The 19,502-nt window shown below is 35.0% G+C and overlaps 1 protein-coding gene across 1 annotated transcript in view; it reads left to right on the top strand.

Moving 5' to 3' along the window:
• The window catches only part of ADGRB3 (adhesion G protein-coupled receptor B3), a 732,856-nt gene that overhangs the window by 398,118 nt on the left and 315,236 nt on the right, over positions 1 to 19,502 (top strand). Inside the window, exon 15 of the mRNA XM_037034281.1 lies at positions 7,374 to 7,476. Within this exon, the coding sequence (XP_036890176.1) occupies positions 7,374 to 7,476 (103 nt within the window). The remainder of the gene's footprint in view (positions 1 to 7,373; positions 7,477 to 19,502) is intronic.

Raw genomic sequence — 19,502 nt, 5'->3', positions numbered from 1 at the left:
AAGCTTTTTGCTCATTTTTTAAAACTTACATGGTTTTTGTTGTTGAATTTTAGGATTTCCTCAATTTTTCTTGTTATTAACTTTTTATCATATATATATATATATATATGGTGTTTTAATACTCTTTATCACTCTGTAGATTGCCTTTTCTCTCTGTTGTTTCTTTCCTTTACTGCATACAAATTTTTGCATTTGGTTTAGTACCATTTGCCTAGTTTAACTTCTGTCGCCTGTACTTTGATGTCATATCAAGACATCATTGACAAATTCAAGCTTTATGAAGCTTTTTTCTTATGTTTTCTTCAGGAGTGTTATAGTTTCAGGTGTTATATGTTCAGATTTTTTAATCCACTTTGAGTTAATTTTGATATATGGGGCACCATAAGAGTTCTACTTTATTAATTTGCATATGGATATGGTTTTCCCAGCACCATTTGTTGAAGAGATTATCCTATCCCTATTGTGTAAACTTGGCGTGCTTCTTATAGGTACTTTGACCATATATGTGAGGGTTTATTCCTGCCTTCTCTTTCCATTCCATCGATCTTTATGCCAGTAACATACTATTTTGTTTTTCTGTAGCTTTGCAATATGTTTTGAAATAGAAAGTGTGAGGCCTCCAGCTTTGTTTCTCTTTCTAAAGATTGTTTTGATTATTTGGGGTTTTTTTGAGATTTCATAGGAATTTTAGAATTTTTTTCCTACTTCTTTGAAAAAATGTTATTGTGATTTTGATAGGGCTTGCATTAATCAATAGATCACTTTGAGTAATTTTAACAATGGTAGGTCTCCCAATTCATGAACATGGAATGTCTTTGCATTTATTTGCGTTTTCTTTGACTTTTTCAGCAATATTTTTTGGGGGTTTTCTGTGAACAAGTCTTTCACTTCTTTGGTTAAGTTCACTGCTAAGTATTTTACTATGTTAGATGCTATTGTAAATAGGATTTTAAAATTTTCCTTTTTGGATTACTCAGTATTTAGAATTGCAGCTGTTGCATGTGTGTGTGTGTGTGTGTGTGTGCGCGCGCGCTTATATTGTATCCTGCAATTTTGCCAAATTTAGTGGTTCTAACATCTTAATTTTTGTGGACTCTTTAAGGGTTTTTATACATATAAGGTCATTCCATGTGCAAAGATATAATTTTCTTTTCCTCTCTAATTTATTTGCACTTTATTTTTCTTTCCTGCCTAATAGCTTTGGTTAGGGATTCTGGTACTGTATTGAGTAGAAGTAGCAACTGATGGCATCCTTGTCTTGTTACTGATTGTTTTCAGTTTTCACCATTGAATGTGATGATAGCTGTGGATTTCTCATATATAGCCTTTATTTTGTTGAGGTACATTTCTTCTATACCTAGTATGTTGAGAGTTCTTATTATAGAATAATGCTGATTTTTTAAATGCTTTTTCTGCATCAACTGAGATGTGGTTTTTGTCCTTCATTATGTTAATGTAGTACATTACAAAAAATGTAGTATATTAGATTGACTGATTTTCATATATTGAAATATCCTTGCCCCTTGAAGATAGACCACTCAATCATGGTTTATCATCCTCTTAATGTGTTGTTGAATTTGGCATTATGTTTAGATTTTTTGCATCAATGTCCATTAGGGATATAGGCCTGTAATTTTTATTTTGAGTGATATCCTTGTCTAATTTTGGTATGAAAGTAATGTTGAACTGGCCTCATAAAATGAGTTTTGACTTATTCCTGCCCCTTCAATGTTTTGGAAGAGTTTGGGAAGAAATTCTTTTTTACATGTTTGATGGAATTCTTCAGTGAATCCTGTTTGTCCTAGGCTCTTTTGTTGTTTTTAGGTGGCTTTTGATTATTGACTCAGTCTTACTATTAATAGATCTGTATAGAACTTGTTTACTTCTTCATGGATCTGTCTTTGGAGGTTTTATGTTTAGAGGAATTCATTTCTTTTAAGTTATTCAGTTTGTGTTCATGTAGTTGTACATAGTAGTCTCTTATAGTCCTATTTATTTCTGTTGAATAAGTTGTAATGTCTCCTCTTTGTTTGACATTTGTTATTTGAGCTATCTCCCTTTTTTTATTAGTTACTTTAGCTAACAGATTGTCAAATTTGGTTTTATTTAGCAACAAACTCTTAATTATTATTATTTTCTTCCTTCTGTTACCTTTGTGTTTAGTTTATTCTTTTTTCTAGTTCCTTGATGTTAAGTTGATGATTTGAGCTCTTTCCTTTTTAATGGGGGCATTTAGTCCTATATGTTACAGACTCCATACTGCTATTACTGCAGTCCATGTGTTTTGATGTGGTGTGTTTTTATTTTCATTTGTTTAAAAGTATTTATTTTTATTTTTTTAGTATCTGTTCTTTAACCCATAGGTTGTTCAAGAGCGTATTGCTTAATTTCCATATATTTGTGAATTTTACAGTTTTACTTTGATTTCTAGTTTCATTTTACTGTGGTCATAAAAAACCTTTGATATGACTTCAGGCATCTTAAATTATTATCTTTTTGTGACTTCACCTGTGATCTATCCTGGAGAATATTCTATATGCATTTGAGAAAAATAGGTATTCTGCTGCCCTTGGATGCAGTGTTATGTACAATGTCTGTCCAGAAAAAGCCCGGCAATTATTCATATAATAAAAATGGTGTGCATGACATAGATGTAACCTGTCAGCCATGGAGAGCATCCTAGAATGTATGTGCATGTGAGAGCAATGATGACTTCACTGGACTAGTCAGTAGGGGCACTAGACATCTTAGGACGAGCATGGGTACTCTGTGGCTGTCACATTCAAAATGAATGAGCTAGTAGATCAACAAATACGCATCAAATTTTGTGTTAAGCTTGAGCATTCCTTTATGGAAACTATCCAGATTATTCAGAAGGCTTTTGGGGATGAAACAATGAGTGTAGCACCAATAAAGGTGTGGCCAAATGCTTCAAAGATGGGAAAGAATCTGTGGCAGGTAATGCACATTCTGGGAGGCCTACACCTAGCAGAGCACCTGAGAATGTTGAACGTGTATGAGCGGCAATCAACCAAGATCAGCAACTGACAGTGCGAGAACTGGAAGCTGATCTGAGAATTCCAAAAGCTACCATGTCGAGATTTTGATGCAGGATCTTGGCATGAAATGAATTGTGGTAAACTTCATTCCTCAACTTCTGCTATCAGAACAGAAGGAACAGCATGCTGCAGTTGCTATCGACTTGATTCAAACCAATGAGCCAGATTTCCTCAAGGAGGTGATAACTTTGAAGGGGACTGAGGCATCATTGTCCTGTGTACAATGTCCCTTGCATCTTGTATCTTCCTAATTAAATGTCTCTATTTTTTATATTACATGGCTGGATACTTCCTGGACATACATCATGTATACCTGTTAGTCCAAGTGTCTACAGTGTTGTTCAAGTTTTCTGTTCCCTTATTTTTACTGTTTGGTTAATATATCCACTATTAAAGTGAAATATCATATTAAAATATTCCATTTTATTGTGTTACTATCTTTTTTAAATTCTGTCAGTGTTTACTTCATATATTTGGGTACTCTGCTGTTAGGTAATATATGTTTATAATCCACCTAAAGAATTGACCCCTTTATTATTTTATAATTTTTTATTTGTTTCTTATTACAGTTTTTTGACCTCATGTCTATTTTGAATGCTACAAGTATGGCCCTCTTGCTCTCTCTTGGTTACCATTTGCATGGAACATTGTTTTCCATCATTCACGTGCAGCCTATGTATGTTCTTATACCTAATGTGAATCTCTTGTAAACAGCTATATTGCATTTTATAATCGCTTTTTAACTTTCTTTCAGATAGGATTCATAGGTACCCTAAGTACCTTAAGCCTTTTTAAATATTGTGAGGAATAGCTTAGGTCTTCTTTGAGTGAATAACTTTACCCATTTTTAAATGTTATAAATCAAGCAACACAAATTTCAAGGACAGGAAAGACCTTTATTACTCTAGCCATGAAATCCATTTGGCTGTAAGATCTGCTTCCATAGCAGTGAATGCGAATACGTGCCAGCCAGGAAGCATTAGTAGATCACAAAGCCTGACATTAGAGTGAGCTGCTCGCTTATGCAAATTAGACTGAATTGATAGAATAAATTAAAGCCAATTTTGTACTGGACAGCTTTTTGAAGAGAGGCATTGCATAATTTTAATTTGCCTATTTTTATTAATACCATGATATTTTAAATCAGCTTGATCAAAAGTTTGATTTTTAATATATGTTTACTTAGTAAGACATTCAAATATGTGTTAGCACTAAGCCAAGCCTAATGCAAACGAGGATATATAAATGCTAGACACAAATGTTGCCCTCATTGAACTTATCTTGTGGAAGGGAACATGCATGGCATTAATGGATGCTGTGGTAGAAATATGTACATGTTAGTAGCACAGAGTAAGGGGATACTCACATAAATATGATAAGAACACCCATCTGCATAAATATATTGACATGCATCCTTTCCCGATTGAATTCTAAATAAGCTAAGACACACAAACATATATGTATACATATGCACACACTAAACCAAAGCCATAAGGCAGACTTCATCCCCTAGGGACCATCTCCATCAGGCCAGGCAAGATCCTGATGAACCCCACACAGAGTAACATATCCTGTAGAAGGCTGCTGATGTTAGTTAGCTGCTCTTCATCTTGCTTTCCACATCCCTATTTCCCAAGGTTAAATTCCCTACCTGTCTATATATACAAAGAGAACTTCATATCTATGTATCCTGACAAATTTAGAAATTTCTGTTGTTCTGGTAAATGACCAACTTATGCAATTTTTTAAATAATATAAAATATCTGTATCCTATCATACCCTTCTCAATGCACCTTACCTCATTCAGTCTTAAATGAAATCCTGGAATCTTGGGAGTGGATCAAGTGCAAAGAGGCTCAAGGAAATGGTTGAGGGTGAGGGAGCAACCGCCTGTCTTAATTTGGAAGTGCTGACATAGTACAACTACCAAAAGCATTATAATCACCACTGAAAACTGGTGAATTGTATTATCTGTAAATAATGCCTTAAACAAAAAAAAAAGAGGAAAAAATTAAATGACTTTGTTTTTGAAAAATGTTATGAATTCCCCAGAATTGTACATGCTCTATGGAAGAGTAGGTGGTTTATTTCAAATAAAAAAGAAGGGATGAAAATATATATGTATTCTTCAAAAAGCTAAAATTACAATGAAATCTTTAAATCTCTAAATAATAATTGATATGTAGGATTTTTAAAATGTTCTATGAAAATCTAGATGTGCTGTCCAGGTCCATCCATTCTGTCACAAAGGATAAAATTTACTTCTTGTTTATGGCTGAGCAGTATTTCACTGTGTATTCCACTAGTGTCCCATAGTTGTTTTATCCACCCATCTACTGATGAACACTTAGGCTGCTTCCATATCTTAGCAATTGTGAATAATGCTGCAATGCACATAGGGGTGCTTATGTTCTTGGGAATTAGTGTTTTGGGTTCCTCCAGATATATTCCTACAAGTGAGATCACTGGGTCAAAAGGCAGATCCATTTTTATTTTTTTGAGATATCTCCATACTGTTTTCCACAGTGGTTGTACCAGTCTGTATTCCCACCAACAGTGCATGAGGATTCCCTTATCTCTTCATCCTCGCTAGCACTTGTTGTTTGTTGATTTATTGATGAAAGCTATTCTGACAGATGTGAGGTGATATCTCATTGTGGTTTTAATTTGCATTTCTCTGATAATTAGTGATGTTGAGCATCTTTTCACATGTCCATTGGCCATCTGTATACCTACTTGGAAAAGTGTCAGTTAAGGTCCTTTGTCCATTTTTTAATTGGGTTGTTTTTTTGGTGATGAGTTTTATAAGTTCTTTATAAATTTTGGATATTAACCCTTTGTCAGATGTATTAGCAAATATGTTCTCCCATCCTGTGGGTTGTCTTTTTATTTTGTTGATGATGTCATTTGCTGTGCAAAACTTTTTAGTTTGATGTAGTCCCACTTGTTTATTTTTCTTTTGTTTCCCTTGCTTTAGGAGATATATCTGATAAAATATTGCTACAATCAATGTCCGATATTTTACTGCTTATGTTTTCTTCTATGATTGTTATGGTTTCAGGTCTAACATTTAAGTCTCTAATACACTTTGAATTTTTTTCTTGTATGTGGTGTAAGAAAGTGGTCTGGTTTTATTTTATATTTTTGCATGTATCAGGCCAATTTTCCCAATACAAGTCATTGAATAAACTATCTTTAGCCCATTGTATGTGCTTGTTTCCTCTGTCAAATATTAATCGACTATAAAGGATGTGGGTTTATTTCTGGGCTTTCTATTCCAGTGACCTATATGTCCATTTTTTATGTTAGCACTGTGCTGTTTTGATTACTATGGCTTTTTAATATAGTTTGATATTAGGTAACATGATTCTTCCAACTTTGCTCTCCTTTTTCAAGATTGCTGTTATGATTTTAGTCATGTGTGGAATCTAATGAACAAATTGAACTAACAAGCAAAATAGAGACAGAGTCATAGAGAACAGGATGACAGTAAGGGGGAGGAGGTTGGGGTAGAGGGATTGAGTGGAAAAAAAAGGATTCATGGACATGGACAACTGTGTACTGATTGCTGGGGATAGGTGTGCATGAGAGGACTAAATGGTAATGGAAAAAATACAATAAATATTGAATAAAAATAAAACTTCTCTGTGAATAAACTGTACTTGGTAAGATATTTTGAAAGGCAAATGTGTTCCTTGCATTGAGCATGTTCAGATAAAGAAATGGCCTGTAACTCTCTATTGCTGAAGTGAAAGATGGTAAATAATTACCAACAGCATTTATTTATATTTATAGTCTACTTGCTTTTATGCTACACTACCTTCTGATCACCCATCTTAATGAATTTTGAGATAGTCTTAAATGCCAAGAAAGCACTTTGCAAGAAAAATATTTGGTCTCCTGGAGAAAAAAAAACCTGTTTGGTCCACCTTGAGATCAATGCATTATATCCACTTAGAGATTACCTGCAAGTTTAAATTCATAATCCATCTCTCTCGTAGGTGAATCAGATTTAAGTAATTGAAAGCTTGTCAGTGCTACTGCTTGTTCATCTTTCTCACATCTAAATGGTAGCAGTCAGCAATAGCTCCCCTCCCCAAAATGTTCTTGTTCCACCTAGGTTTTTTTAAAATAACGAGAAATAAACTGTTCTTTCCAGGAATGGTACTTGAGTGTCATGTTTTCTATCTATTTGCCCTATGATATTACTTGGGATACATTTATGTAACATGCTATCCCAACATGTACTGAACATTAGGAATTCATATTTATAATCAGTCTTTTCTCCTTTTAATCATTATTACTTTCTTTCAGAAATTATACTGTCCTCAATTCCAAAATCATCGTGGTCACAATAAGGCCTGAACCCAAAGCAACTGATTCGTACCTGGAGATAGAACTAGCTCATTTGTCTAATGTAAGTATCATTCACTTGCTTTTCGAATTTATCTTTTACAGAAGATTAACAGTTGTACTTTTGACCAATAAGACCAGAACATATTTCCTAAATTTTTTAGAGTTGTAAATGTGTTATAAAGATTCATATTTACAGAAATAAAATACAATATTATTGTTTGCTTTTGTTCATGTTATAATTATCTTCAGTTCATCTGAAATGTTGGCAAATCCCTACTAGTGTATACATCTGCACTGTGCTCTGGTCTAGACCGTGGGGGAGATCAGGATGAATACGTACCTGTCTCACCATGCGGTATGGAAGACTGCCATGTAAATACACAGACTGAATGCAGCACGGGGCAAAAGTAGGTTTACACTTGTTCATGTGGAAATAATACAATAATTAATAAATAATTAAAAATCATAGACACAGAACACAATGTGGCGATTACCAGAGGGAAGAGAACTAGAAGAGGCTATAGGGGGAGTAAATGGTGATGGAAGGAGACTTTACTTGGGGTGGTGAACACACGATATAATATGCAGATAATGTATTATGGAATTGTATACCCAAAACGTATACAATTTTATTAACCACTGCCACCCCAATAACGTCAATAAATAATACAAGACTAAATTCCGTTTCACATACTCACAACTGTAAACCTACTTTTGCCTACCTTGTGTGCATGAAGCAATCGAAGTTGCAAACCCTCAACAATGGGGATGGTTAACTCCAGGGTAGGAGAATGGGTGAGCAGCATTTGAAAGTGCTAGGTTGGAGATCAGAATGGCTCTTTATAACTACCTGTGTGTTCCATCTATCTAAATCTGAGTCTGAATCTCCCATTTCAGAATGACCAGAATCCTTTCTCAAACCCATCCACCTGTAACAGAAATTCTTCAGATCCTGTTCAGTCCTTATATAGAAATTTAAAATACATAGCTTATCCTTTATATGTTCACTTAGAACATTAAACCATTCATGAGTTGGGACAAGGAAGGCGATTCCCATTAAGGCTTTCCTAATTATACTCCTATACTTCCTATGTTAATGAAAGCCAGTCTTATGTGTTGCATAGACACAAGATTTTTGTTTATTCCTTGCAAACTTCTATGAAGTTGATTTTTACATACAAATAGCAGAAGCACAAAGTGAGTGTCATTTTCCCAAATTGATATACTAAGTGAATGACATAATGGAATTTATAATCATGTCTGTTGTTTTACAAAACCCATGTATTTTCTGTTTTTTTTTTTTAATTTTTGACATCCCCTTAAAAATCACCCTTGATTTTATTTAAAAATGACAGTTATCTTTCTTGTTAACTGTTTTTTACTAAGCTGCTTCAGGCTTCCTCGATGTTTAATGAAAGTTTCAAATCTCTCAGCACAACTTTTAAATATCATAAGTAGTGTTTAAACTGTGAGGTCCTTTCCTACTGCTGCCGCCTGATCCTAAGTGCGAGAATGTGGTTCATCTCAGTAACATCTACTTACTCAGACCTCAGAGCAGCCATAACCTCATTGCTGCACTGAAAACTGGGGAATCATGTTAACCTTGCTTTTGAGTAAGAAATGTCTTTCTTTGTTCAAAATTTGTTAGGAAAATATGTATTTCCTTATTTGTGTTTTATCATTTATCATGATAATAAATGATAAGTATAACTTATTATCATCAGTATAAGTTTTATCATTTAGCATGGTACCAGTTATAAGTATTGATGAAAAAGAATAAGATATAATTCTCTGAATTGCTTACTGTAAAAGTAAGTGTCAGAATACATACCATGTTCCGTGTTTCTTATAAAAGAAGCACTCTAAAAAAGAACAAAACTCTGTATAAAGATAAAATTCTCACTCAATTTAAAGGTTATGCTAATTAAATAACATTTTGTCATAAGTTGAAGAAAGAGTACTTCAAAAATAGTGTTGATAAAACAGTCTCACAATTTAAATTCAATAAAATTATTTAAAATTAATAGATTTAAGCTTTGAGCCAACCTTTTCTCTTCTGGAGGCTTATCTGGACAGCCAATTTACACATGAGTTGAACCATGTGAAAAATACTTTCTACATATGGAAAATAAGTGCACAGTTAATACATCTTATTAAGCACCAGCTAGATAATAGAGTGCAGTGCAAGTCAGACTATAAGAAGGGTGAGATAATTTTTGGAAGTCACTTAGAATTAATTGTCTTTCAGTGTTTTGAATGAGTTGACCAGATCCCCAAAATGATACTATATCTGCCTCAGAAGGCCTAGGTTTAACTGAATATAGACAAATCTATTACAAAATGGGCAGGGGGAGGAGGGGTTTACTGTGGAGAAGAAAAAGCTGCGAAGTGTTCCCACTCCTGTCCACGCCCTCTCCTGTGCATTGCCTGCCTGTGCCTGTCCTCCGAGGCCACCCAGTCAACAGCCTCACAGCAGAGCCTCTTGTATGCTCCCTGTTTCGTATACACCCATCACACCATTCTGTGCATAACACATACAGTCCTTCGCACTCTTGTTTTGCATTTCTAATGCTTGTTCTATATATACTTACTATTCAAATTAGATTTGAGGAATACTTTATTGTTCCCTGAGAAAAGGAATATGTGGCTGATTTACTGAGTATTTAATATTTATTACCAGTGTTGTAAAGAAATGCTCTAATACAAATCAAAGCCAGGAAGACAAACAATCCAATTAAGAAGTGGACAAAAAACCTGAATAGACACTTCTCCAAAAAGGACATACAGAGTGCATGTAGACATATGAAAAAATGCTCAACATCACCAGCCATCAGGAGAAATGCAAATTAAACCTTAATGAGGTATCTCACACTTCTCAGAATAGCTGCCATCAATAAATCAACAAACAACAAGTGCTGGCGAGGTTGTGGAGAAAAAGACACCTTAGTGCACTGTTTGTGGGAATGCAGACTGGTGCAGCCACTGTGGAAAACAGGATGTAATATCCTTAAAAAATAAAAATAGGAATGCTTTTTGAACCAGAAATTCTACTACTAGGAATATACCTGAAGGATCCCAAAACACCATTATAAAACATATATATATATATATATATATATATATATATCCCTATGTTCATAGCAGCACTACATACAATAGCCAAGATTTGGAAGCAGCCTATGTACCCATCAGTACATGAGTGGATAAAAAACTTGTAACACATTTATACAATAGAATACTATGCAGCAGTAGAAAAAGGGAAAAATAACTCCTACATTTTGCCACAGTATGTGTGAACCTGGAGAAAATTATGCTAAGTGAACTAAGACAGTGAGTGAAAGAAAAATACCACATGATCTCACTTATATGTGGAATCTAATAAATGTAATAAACCAATGAAAAATAGTAACAGAAGCTTAGATACATAAAACTGGCAGCTGCTGGGAAGGAGAGGGATAAAAGACAGTGAAAGGATTAAGCAAGTAACATTTATGCACGATCCATGGACACATACAATAGTGTGGGGATTGTCTTGGAGTTGGGAGAAGGTGGAGTTCGGTGGAGGTGGGGAAAGGAAGAAAACGTGGGAACAACTGTACCAGCATAATCAATAAAAATAAAACTAAAAAAAAGAGGGCTGTCCTATGTACTGATTTTAGTGCATTTTCATTGAAAAGGTAATCAAAAGTGCCTATACTGAAATATAGGCTACTAAAATATGAAGAAAAACTCATCTTAAATATGAAAATTGAAATTGATTTAAAAAGCTAAAATTTTATCATAATTATAACTATACATTGAAATGTATCATCACTGTTATTGCCTTCAAAATTGAACTATTTTAGATATTACATTTCTAATATTAAATCAGCCTACTTTCACCAATTTTCTTATATCAAAAGTATCTGCTACATTTTTCTGAGCTCAGAAAAGGATAATGACTTGTGAATTATATCTGTTTCAAATACCATGTGGGAGAAAAGGAAGAATGGGAATTAATAGCTATAATGAGTCTAGGGGAAAAACCTGTTAAATTTTTCCAAAGGAAATGTGTTCTTTTAAAAAGCTCTTTAACACATACCGTTTAAACTATGTTAAATATATGAAGGCCTTTGGGAACTGGTAAAAATTGGTACTAGAATATGGCATTTTGAAATTCCAAATTGTATTTAGTCAATTGCAGTTTTAACCATCTTATACATAATTATTAGGACATATACTATCCTTAGTTTTTGGTTTATGGCTTTATCATCATGACCTATAGAATCAGGGTTTTAGGCCTTTAGTGCTTAGGTATAGCAACTGATTCCTTTGAAGAAATATCAAATTTGCTTTTCTGAGAAAAATAATTTTGTTTTTTATTTAATATATTTACTTAAGGTTTCTTTAGTGTGATGTTTATACTTTTTGATATTTTTAGACTAATGCATAAGGAAATTTAATAATTGCATTTAAAGAACTATTGAGACCTAGATAAGTATACTAGAATGGACCTGTATGTGTGCACACATACACACACATTTGCACATTTACACATACCCACCATCACGCTGCCTTAGGTCTGATAGGTCTGAGCCATCTGTAACCTTTTAAGGTGGATAACATCCCTATATTTAAAAATTAGTTAGAAGAAGAAAATACATGATTTTAGTTATCTTGTGCTTTATTAATTTTACAAGCTCTAAAGTGCATTGTTTCCAAATGAAAAGTCCTTCTGTAGTTCCATTTCTAGTGGAAAGACAGAGCGGACAGGCTGGCCTGCAGTCTCTGCAGTCGAAACTGCTCTCTTTCAGGGCCGAAGAACTCACCAGGTTTATGTTAGTTCTCAAACTGGTCATATTCATGAAAGATCTCATGAGAATTTGGACTTCTGGGTGTTTTTTTTCTTTGCTTGCATGTTAATGGGATCAATCTAACAAGTTAAGGAGTTTGTTTTATATGCATAAGCTAAAATTAATCATGAACCTTGGCCTTTGTAAATAATAGTGAAAAACACAATGGAAGACTGTAATGAATGTGCTTGTTAACACTAGAGGAGCATGAAAAACAATGAAAAGAGATCCAGCACTCATCAGTGGGCATTTCCATGACTGTCAAAGGCTGATAACAACATAAGGAATTAAAAATCACTTGGCAAAGCTTAAAGCCTGGTCTATGCGTCTATAACTTGGACAAAGGGATATTTGTGTCATTTACATTTTAAATTATTTCCATGTGGAAGAGCTTTCAAATGTTTTGCCTATGGAAAGCTCTTGGTGACTTATAGGAGAGTCATGAAATGCTAAGAAGACAAGCAGATTGATGGCTGTACCAACAGCTGGAATTGAGAAAGAATTGTTCTCTCTGTACAGTTATTGGGGGGCATCTCCTAAATTCTAAATTTCAGTAAGCATTATTCTCAATTCATTTCAAATTCAGTTTAATTTTATTAATAATACAAAGCTAATAGTCTTCAAAGTTTTTAGAATAAGTATGCTATTGTTGGTGCAGGTGTTGGCAAATATTTTCAGTAACAATCAAAGAGTAAGTATTTTAAGTGTGTGAGCCATGGCCATCTCAGTCCCATCTACTCACCTGTGCAGTGGTAGTGTGAATGCAGCCATAGACAACATGTAAACAAATGGGTGTGACTGATAAAAGTATAAATTTTATTTTCAAAAATAGGTAGCACTTAGGAACAGACATAGGAGGGCAAAGGGGGGGAGGAATTGAAACAACTGTAGTAGAATAACTATCAAAAATAATTTAAATTAAAAAAAATAGTAGCAGACCAGATTGGTATCCTAGTCTGTAGAGGTTATCCATCCCTTTATAGTAAACAGAATAATAGCCCCAAAGATATTTATATCCTAATCCCCAGAACCTGTGAATATGTTATGTTACATATAAAAAGTGACTTTGCAAACGTTAAAAGTAAAAGTAAGGACACAGAGTCTCTAGGGTTTTCTGTATACATTATCATGTCATCTACAAATAATGACAGCTTTATGTCTGCCTTCCCCATTTGGCTGCATTTTACTCTTTTTCTTCTTGTCTGGTTGCTGTGGCTAGAACTTCCAGTACTATGTTGTATAAGATCTCAGGGAAAAGGCTCTCAGGTTTTGGCCACTGAGTGTGATGTTGACTGTGGGTTTGTTATATATGGCCCTTATTATATCAAGGCATGTCTCTTTATTACCCTTTGCTGAGAGTTTTTATTATAAATGGGTGTTGGGTTTTATAAAATGCTTTTTCTGCATCTATTAATATGATTATATGATTTTTATCCTTCATTTTGTTTACATGGTGTGTCGCATTTATTGATTTGCGAGTATTGTACCAACCTTGAATCCCCAGAATAAATCCTACTTGATTATGTTGTATAATCTTTTCAATGTGTTGCTGGATCTGCTTTACTAGTATTTTGTTGAGGGTTTTGTATGTCCATCAGGAATATTGGCCTATAATTTTATTTCTTTATAATGTCTTTATCTGGTTTTTGGAATTAGGATAATACTGGCCTTATAAAATGAGCGTGGGAGTGAGTCTATTCTTCTCTTGAATTTTTTGGAATAGTTTGAGAAGGACAGATGTTAGTTCTTCTTTGAATGTTTGGTAAAATTTGCCTGTGAAGTCATCTTGTCCGGGACTTCTGTTTGCCAGGAGTTTTCTGATCACTGCCTTTTTTAGTTGTAATCAGTTTTTGCAACTGATTCAGTTTTTGCAAAATTGTATGTTTCTATGACTATTTCAGTTTTGCAAAATTGTATGTTTTTAGGACTATTTCATTACATTTTCTTACAATCCTTCATATTTCTGTCATGTCAATTTTTATTTCTCCCCTTTAATTTCTAATTTTATTTATTTTGGTCCTCTAATAGTCTGGTTAAAGACTTGTCAATCTTGTTTATCTCTGCAAAAAAACCTAGTTCTTAGTTTCATCGATCTGCTTTGTTGCTTTTATTATCTCTGTGTCATTTATTTCCTCATTAATCTTTGTTACTTTCTTCCTTCTACTTACTCTGCGCTTTGTTTGTTCTGAGCTAGCTCTTTTAGGTGTAGGGTTAGATTGTTAATTTGAGATTTTTCTTGCTTCTTGAGGTAGTCCTGTATTGCTATGAATTTCCATCTTAGGACAGTCTATTCAGTCAATGGTGTTAGGAAGATTGGACAGGTACATGCAAAAAAAAAAAATGAAACCAGACTGCCTCCTTACACCATACACAAGATTAAACTCAAAATGGATTACAGACTTGAATGTAAGACTCAAAATAATAGAAATTCTAGAAGAAAACATAGGCAGTGAAATCTCAGACACTTCTCACATTTCTCATAGCAGTATTTTTTTTTTGATACATCTCTTAGGCAAGGGAAACAATAAACAAACAAACAAACAAACAAACAAATGGGACTATATGAAAGTAAAAAGTGTTTGCACAGCAAAGGAAACTATTAAAAAATAAAAGGACAGCCCCCTGAATGGGAAGACATATTTGCCAATGATACATCTGATAAGGGGTTAATATACAGAATTTACAAAGAAATTAACACTAAAAAAACAAGCAAACAAACAATCCAGTTTTAAAAAGTGGGCAAAGGACCTTAATAGATTCTTCTTCAAAGAGGACGTACATGCTACCTGTAGACAAAGGAAAAATGCTAAACATCACTAATCATCAGGTAAATGCAAATTAAAACCACAATGAGGTATCACCTCACAGCTGTCAGAATGGCTATCATCAGTAAATCAACAAACAAGTGTTTTCTAGGATGCAGAAACAAGGGAACCCTCATGCACTATTGCTGGGAATGCAGATTGGTGCAGTCGCTGTTGAAAACAGTATGGAGTTTCCTCAGAAAATAAAAAATAGGACTATCTTATTATCCAACAATTCTACTTATGGGAACATATCCAAAGAAGTGCAAAACATTGATTTGATAGAATACATTCACCCCTATGTTCATTGTAGCACTAATTACAATAGCCAAGATTTGGAAGTAGCCCAAGTGCCCATTAGTAGATGAGTAGATTTAAAGGCTGTGGTACATTTACACAATGGAATACTACTTAGCTATAAAAATAGAAAGAAATCTACCTTTTGCTCTGGCATAGATGAACCTAGAATGTATTGTAGGGGTGTTGAAATAAGCCAGTCAGAGAAAGAGAAATATTGTATGATTTTAATTATATGTGGAATATAATGAACAAAATAAACAAACAAAATAGACATAGACTCATAGATACAGAGAACAGACTGTCAGCTGGGTGTTGGAGGTAGGGCCTGGGTTGAGTGCTGGGTGAAATAGGTGAGGGATTAAGCAAAAATAACAAAACTCAAAGGCTTGGACATCAGTATGGTGACTACCAGAGGGAAAGGACTGGAGGCAGGTAGAATTGGGTAAAGGGGATAATAAATGGTGACGGAAGGAGACTGAACTATTGGTGGTGAACAAACAATAGAATATGAGTTCTGTCTGGAAAAAGTCCAGCCATTGTTAATATAATGAGAATGGTTTGTGCAACATTGACATAACTTGGCAGCCAAGGAGAGTACACTGGAATGCACATACGTGAACAATGATAACTTCATTGTACTAGTCAGTGGGGGTGGTAGGCTCTATTGAGTGAGCATGTGCACTGTGTGTCCATCACATTCAAAATGACTGAGTAGAGCAATGAATCTGCATGAAATTTTGCAGTAAGCTTGAATATTCCTCCAAGGAAACTATTTGGATAATTCAGAAGGCCTCAGGTATGAGCAACTAGTGATTGGCAGCTTCATCAAGACAACATGCTCACTCATTCATCATACCTCATGCAGAGTTTTTTGGTGAAACATCAATAACCCAAGTGACTTAGCCCCATTACAGCCCAGATATGGTGCCCTGTGACATCTAGCCATTCCCAAATTTAAAATCACTTTTGAAAGGGAACAGAGTTCAGACTTTCTATGAGATTAAGGAAAATGAGACAGGACAGCTAATAGTGATTGGGAGAACTGTGTGAGGTCCCAATGTGTCTACTTTGAAGGGAACTGAGGCATCATTGACCTACATACAATGTTTCTTGTATCTTGTATCTTCTTCAATAAATGTCTCTATTTTTCATATCACACGACTGGATTAGGACAGACCTCATATACAAACAATGTATTACAAAATTATACACTTGACACACTTAATTAACCAATGTAATCCCAATAAATTCAATAAAATACATATTTTAAAAAGTATGGACATTGAGATGGGGAAAATATCCCTGGTTATCTGAGTAGGTCCACTTTAATCACACGAGCCATTAAAAGTGGACAACCTTTCCCAATGGCTATGGTCAGAAGGAAGCAACATAAAGACTCAGCTGCCATTGCTGACTTTGAGGGTGAAGGAAGAGAGCCACGAGCCAAGGGATAGGGTCTCTTCGAAAAGCTGTTGCCTTCCAGGGAGGAAATGTGGGCTCAGTCCTGCAGCTGCAAGGAACACTTCTGCTAATACCTGAATAAGCCTGAACATGAATTCATCCCCAGGCCCTCCAGGAAGGAGCCCAGTTCTACCAATGCTTTGAGTTCAGCCTCTTGAATCTCTTGAGCAGTGACCCAGACCTCTGACCTACAAAAACTGCAGATAGTGAATTTGTGGTGTTCTGTGCTGCTAATTTGTAGCAGCGACAATAGAAAACTAGTAATCCTGTATTTGAGTGTTGCAAAATTAGTTTCTGGATTATAAAGATATATATGTACACATTAATAGTGGCATTTTGAATCAGCTATACTACAACACCGATAATATGTTATTCAATAAAAATCAGTTAGCAACTAGAGACTATAGTTGTCCTGCTGATTATTATATCAGCATTTTAGGAACCTGATAGAAGGAATCATCACCAAACAGGCCAGTGAGAATGGCCATATAAAGGAAGCAGATATTAGGGAAAATTACGGGAAACCCTAAGATAGTACCACCTGTGCGGCCACACGAAGGGCCTGGCAGAACCAGGCGTGGAGGTCAGGGACAACCCTGACAATTACAGTCACGTTGTACTGGTGAAGCAATTGAACCGAACTTCTCTACAGGCAGCTGCTAGACCGGAACAGTGGAAAACACCCCGCCAGCCCTTGTCTCTGCCTCAACCACACTGAAGTATTATTAAGACCCATTGTTCTATCCTCTGAAGTGTAAAAGGGAAAGGCTTAAGGTGTATGTTAAATACATAAAGAATCTAGTTATTTAGGTATTTGTTTTTTAAAGTCACTTTGTACTTCAGCTCATAGAGAATACTTGGAGAGGTTTTGTCCCGTTTGTTGAGCGCTGCACCCGACTCCTGTGCAACCGTTGTCACAAATGACTTAACCGCGTGTGGGTACGACATACCAAAATAGGTATGTACGGTATTTTGCCATGTATGATGCACATCCATGGCTTGTGCACATTACCCATGGGATTATTATACCCATGAATGTAATCATTATACCCATATATAATGCACATCCTTATTTTTCCCTCAAAAATTTGGGCCAAAAAAGTGCACATTATACACAGTGAAATACAAGAATGTGGAGGCACTGATTCTCTCTGTAGGATACACATATGAATAATTAGTGACAGTGGTTCTACTTTTTACTGTTTCCCATATGTCAGAAAGTATTCATGGAGAAATAATGTATATTCAGGTTGGAGATATATCTCAGACGTTAGAGAAGCAAGCTGTTATCACATGCACAGAAGCAGTGTCATCTGGCTAATGTGAGTTACCGAGGAGCCACGTAGCAGAAGCTGATGTAAAGATATGCCCTCTCCGTGTGGCCCCGTGGAAGAGCTGCCAGCTCCTCCAGAAGAGCTATGCGACGTGAATGTGACTTGTCCCGATAAAACAATATTCTACGTCCCTCACTTCAGTGGCTTTCCTATCATTCTGCTTTAGTTCAAGCCAGCTCCTTCTTTTCCATCTCCTTGATTTGACTGTTTTCCAATGTGATGCTTTCTAGAGATCCTTTCAAAACTTCATTCAAAAATGTAAATCCACATATAACCAGGATCATTGAAATTAAGAACAATCAAACAATAGCCAGAGGGGAGTGGGGAGAAGATAGTGGGGAGAAGGGTTTTCGGGAATGACTGTAAAGGACCCATGGACAAAACCAAGGGGGAGGGTGGAAGCAAAGGAAGGAGGTGGGTTTGGAGGGGGGAGGGAGGAGAAAAAACAGACAACTGTAACTGAACAACAATAAAATCATTTAAAAAATGTAAATCCACTAAAAATTCTGTATCTCCATGTTCCTATTATGTAAGAACATAGAATTGCATTTTCAATGAGGCTCTTTATACTTCATATACCTATCAGCTATCCCCTAAAAAAAATACACTAAGTTTTAGTTTTTTTAAAATACATATTTTAAAATATTGTAATATAGAAAAGTATTTACCATAATCTTGAAAAGAAGTTTGGAGAATATTCAACAGACTATTTCCTGTTGCTGAGTTTTATATTGTATCTTTTTCAACTTTGTGTCATTTCCTTGGGAAATGTATCACACTGGTAGGGACTATGAAGTTGTTTATAGGTTGGGACATAACCCAAAAAGGGTTCCCTCTCATTGATCAGTGACCTGTTATAGATATGGCTATGGAAAAATTTACATCTACTAAAATCTTACTTCACCTAGCATGCATTGCTGAGATTTTTTTAAATTGTGTTTTCTCAAGTAATATGAAGATTATAAATAGGATATAAATTAGCCATTTTGGAACTATCCTCAAGGAACTCCTAAGATCTATTTGTGCAATTATATAATAACGGTGTTTAAACCTTGGTGGAGAAATAAGCCTAGCAAAACCCAGGTCATTCTAACATTATGCCTTCATGTCTAAAATTTCAAAATCTAAAGAGAGATTATACAGTGAACAGTCTTTCTCCCATCTACATTCAAAATGTCACTGTGCAATTTACTAGAAGACATGACAGAAAGAATATTCTTGGAATATCTGAGTCACAGCACTGGAAAAGACGAAATAATTATGGTGAAGTCATTGCCCTTCTTCGTGTCCTTTGTCTATTTATGTGTCTTGCCATTATAGACAAGAGGGTATTTTTGTTTCAAAAGGATTATGAAA

The sequence above is a fragment of the Sturnira hondurensis genome, unplaced genomic scaffold (assembly GCF_014824575.4).
Source record: "Sturnira hondurensis isolate 20B ecotype Veracruz unplaced genomic scaffold, ASM1482457v3 Scaffold0022136, whole genome shotgun sequence".
NCBI lineage: Eukaryota > Metazoa > Chordata > Mammalia > Chiroptera > Phyllostomidae > Sturnira > Sturnira hondurensis.
This window is presented reverse-complemented; position numbering and strand designations above follow the sequence as displayed.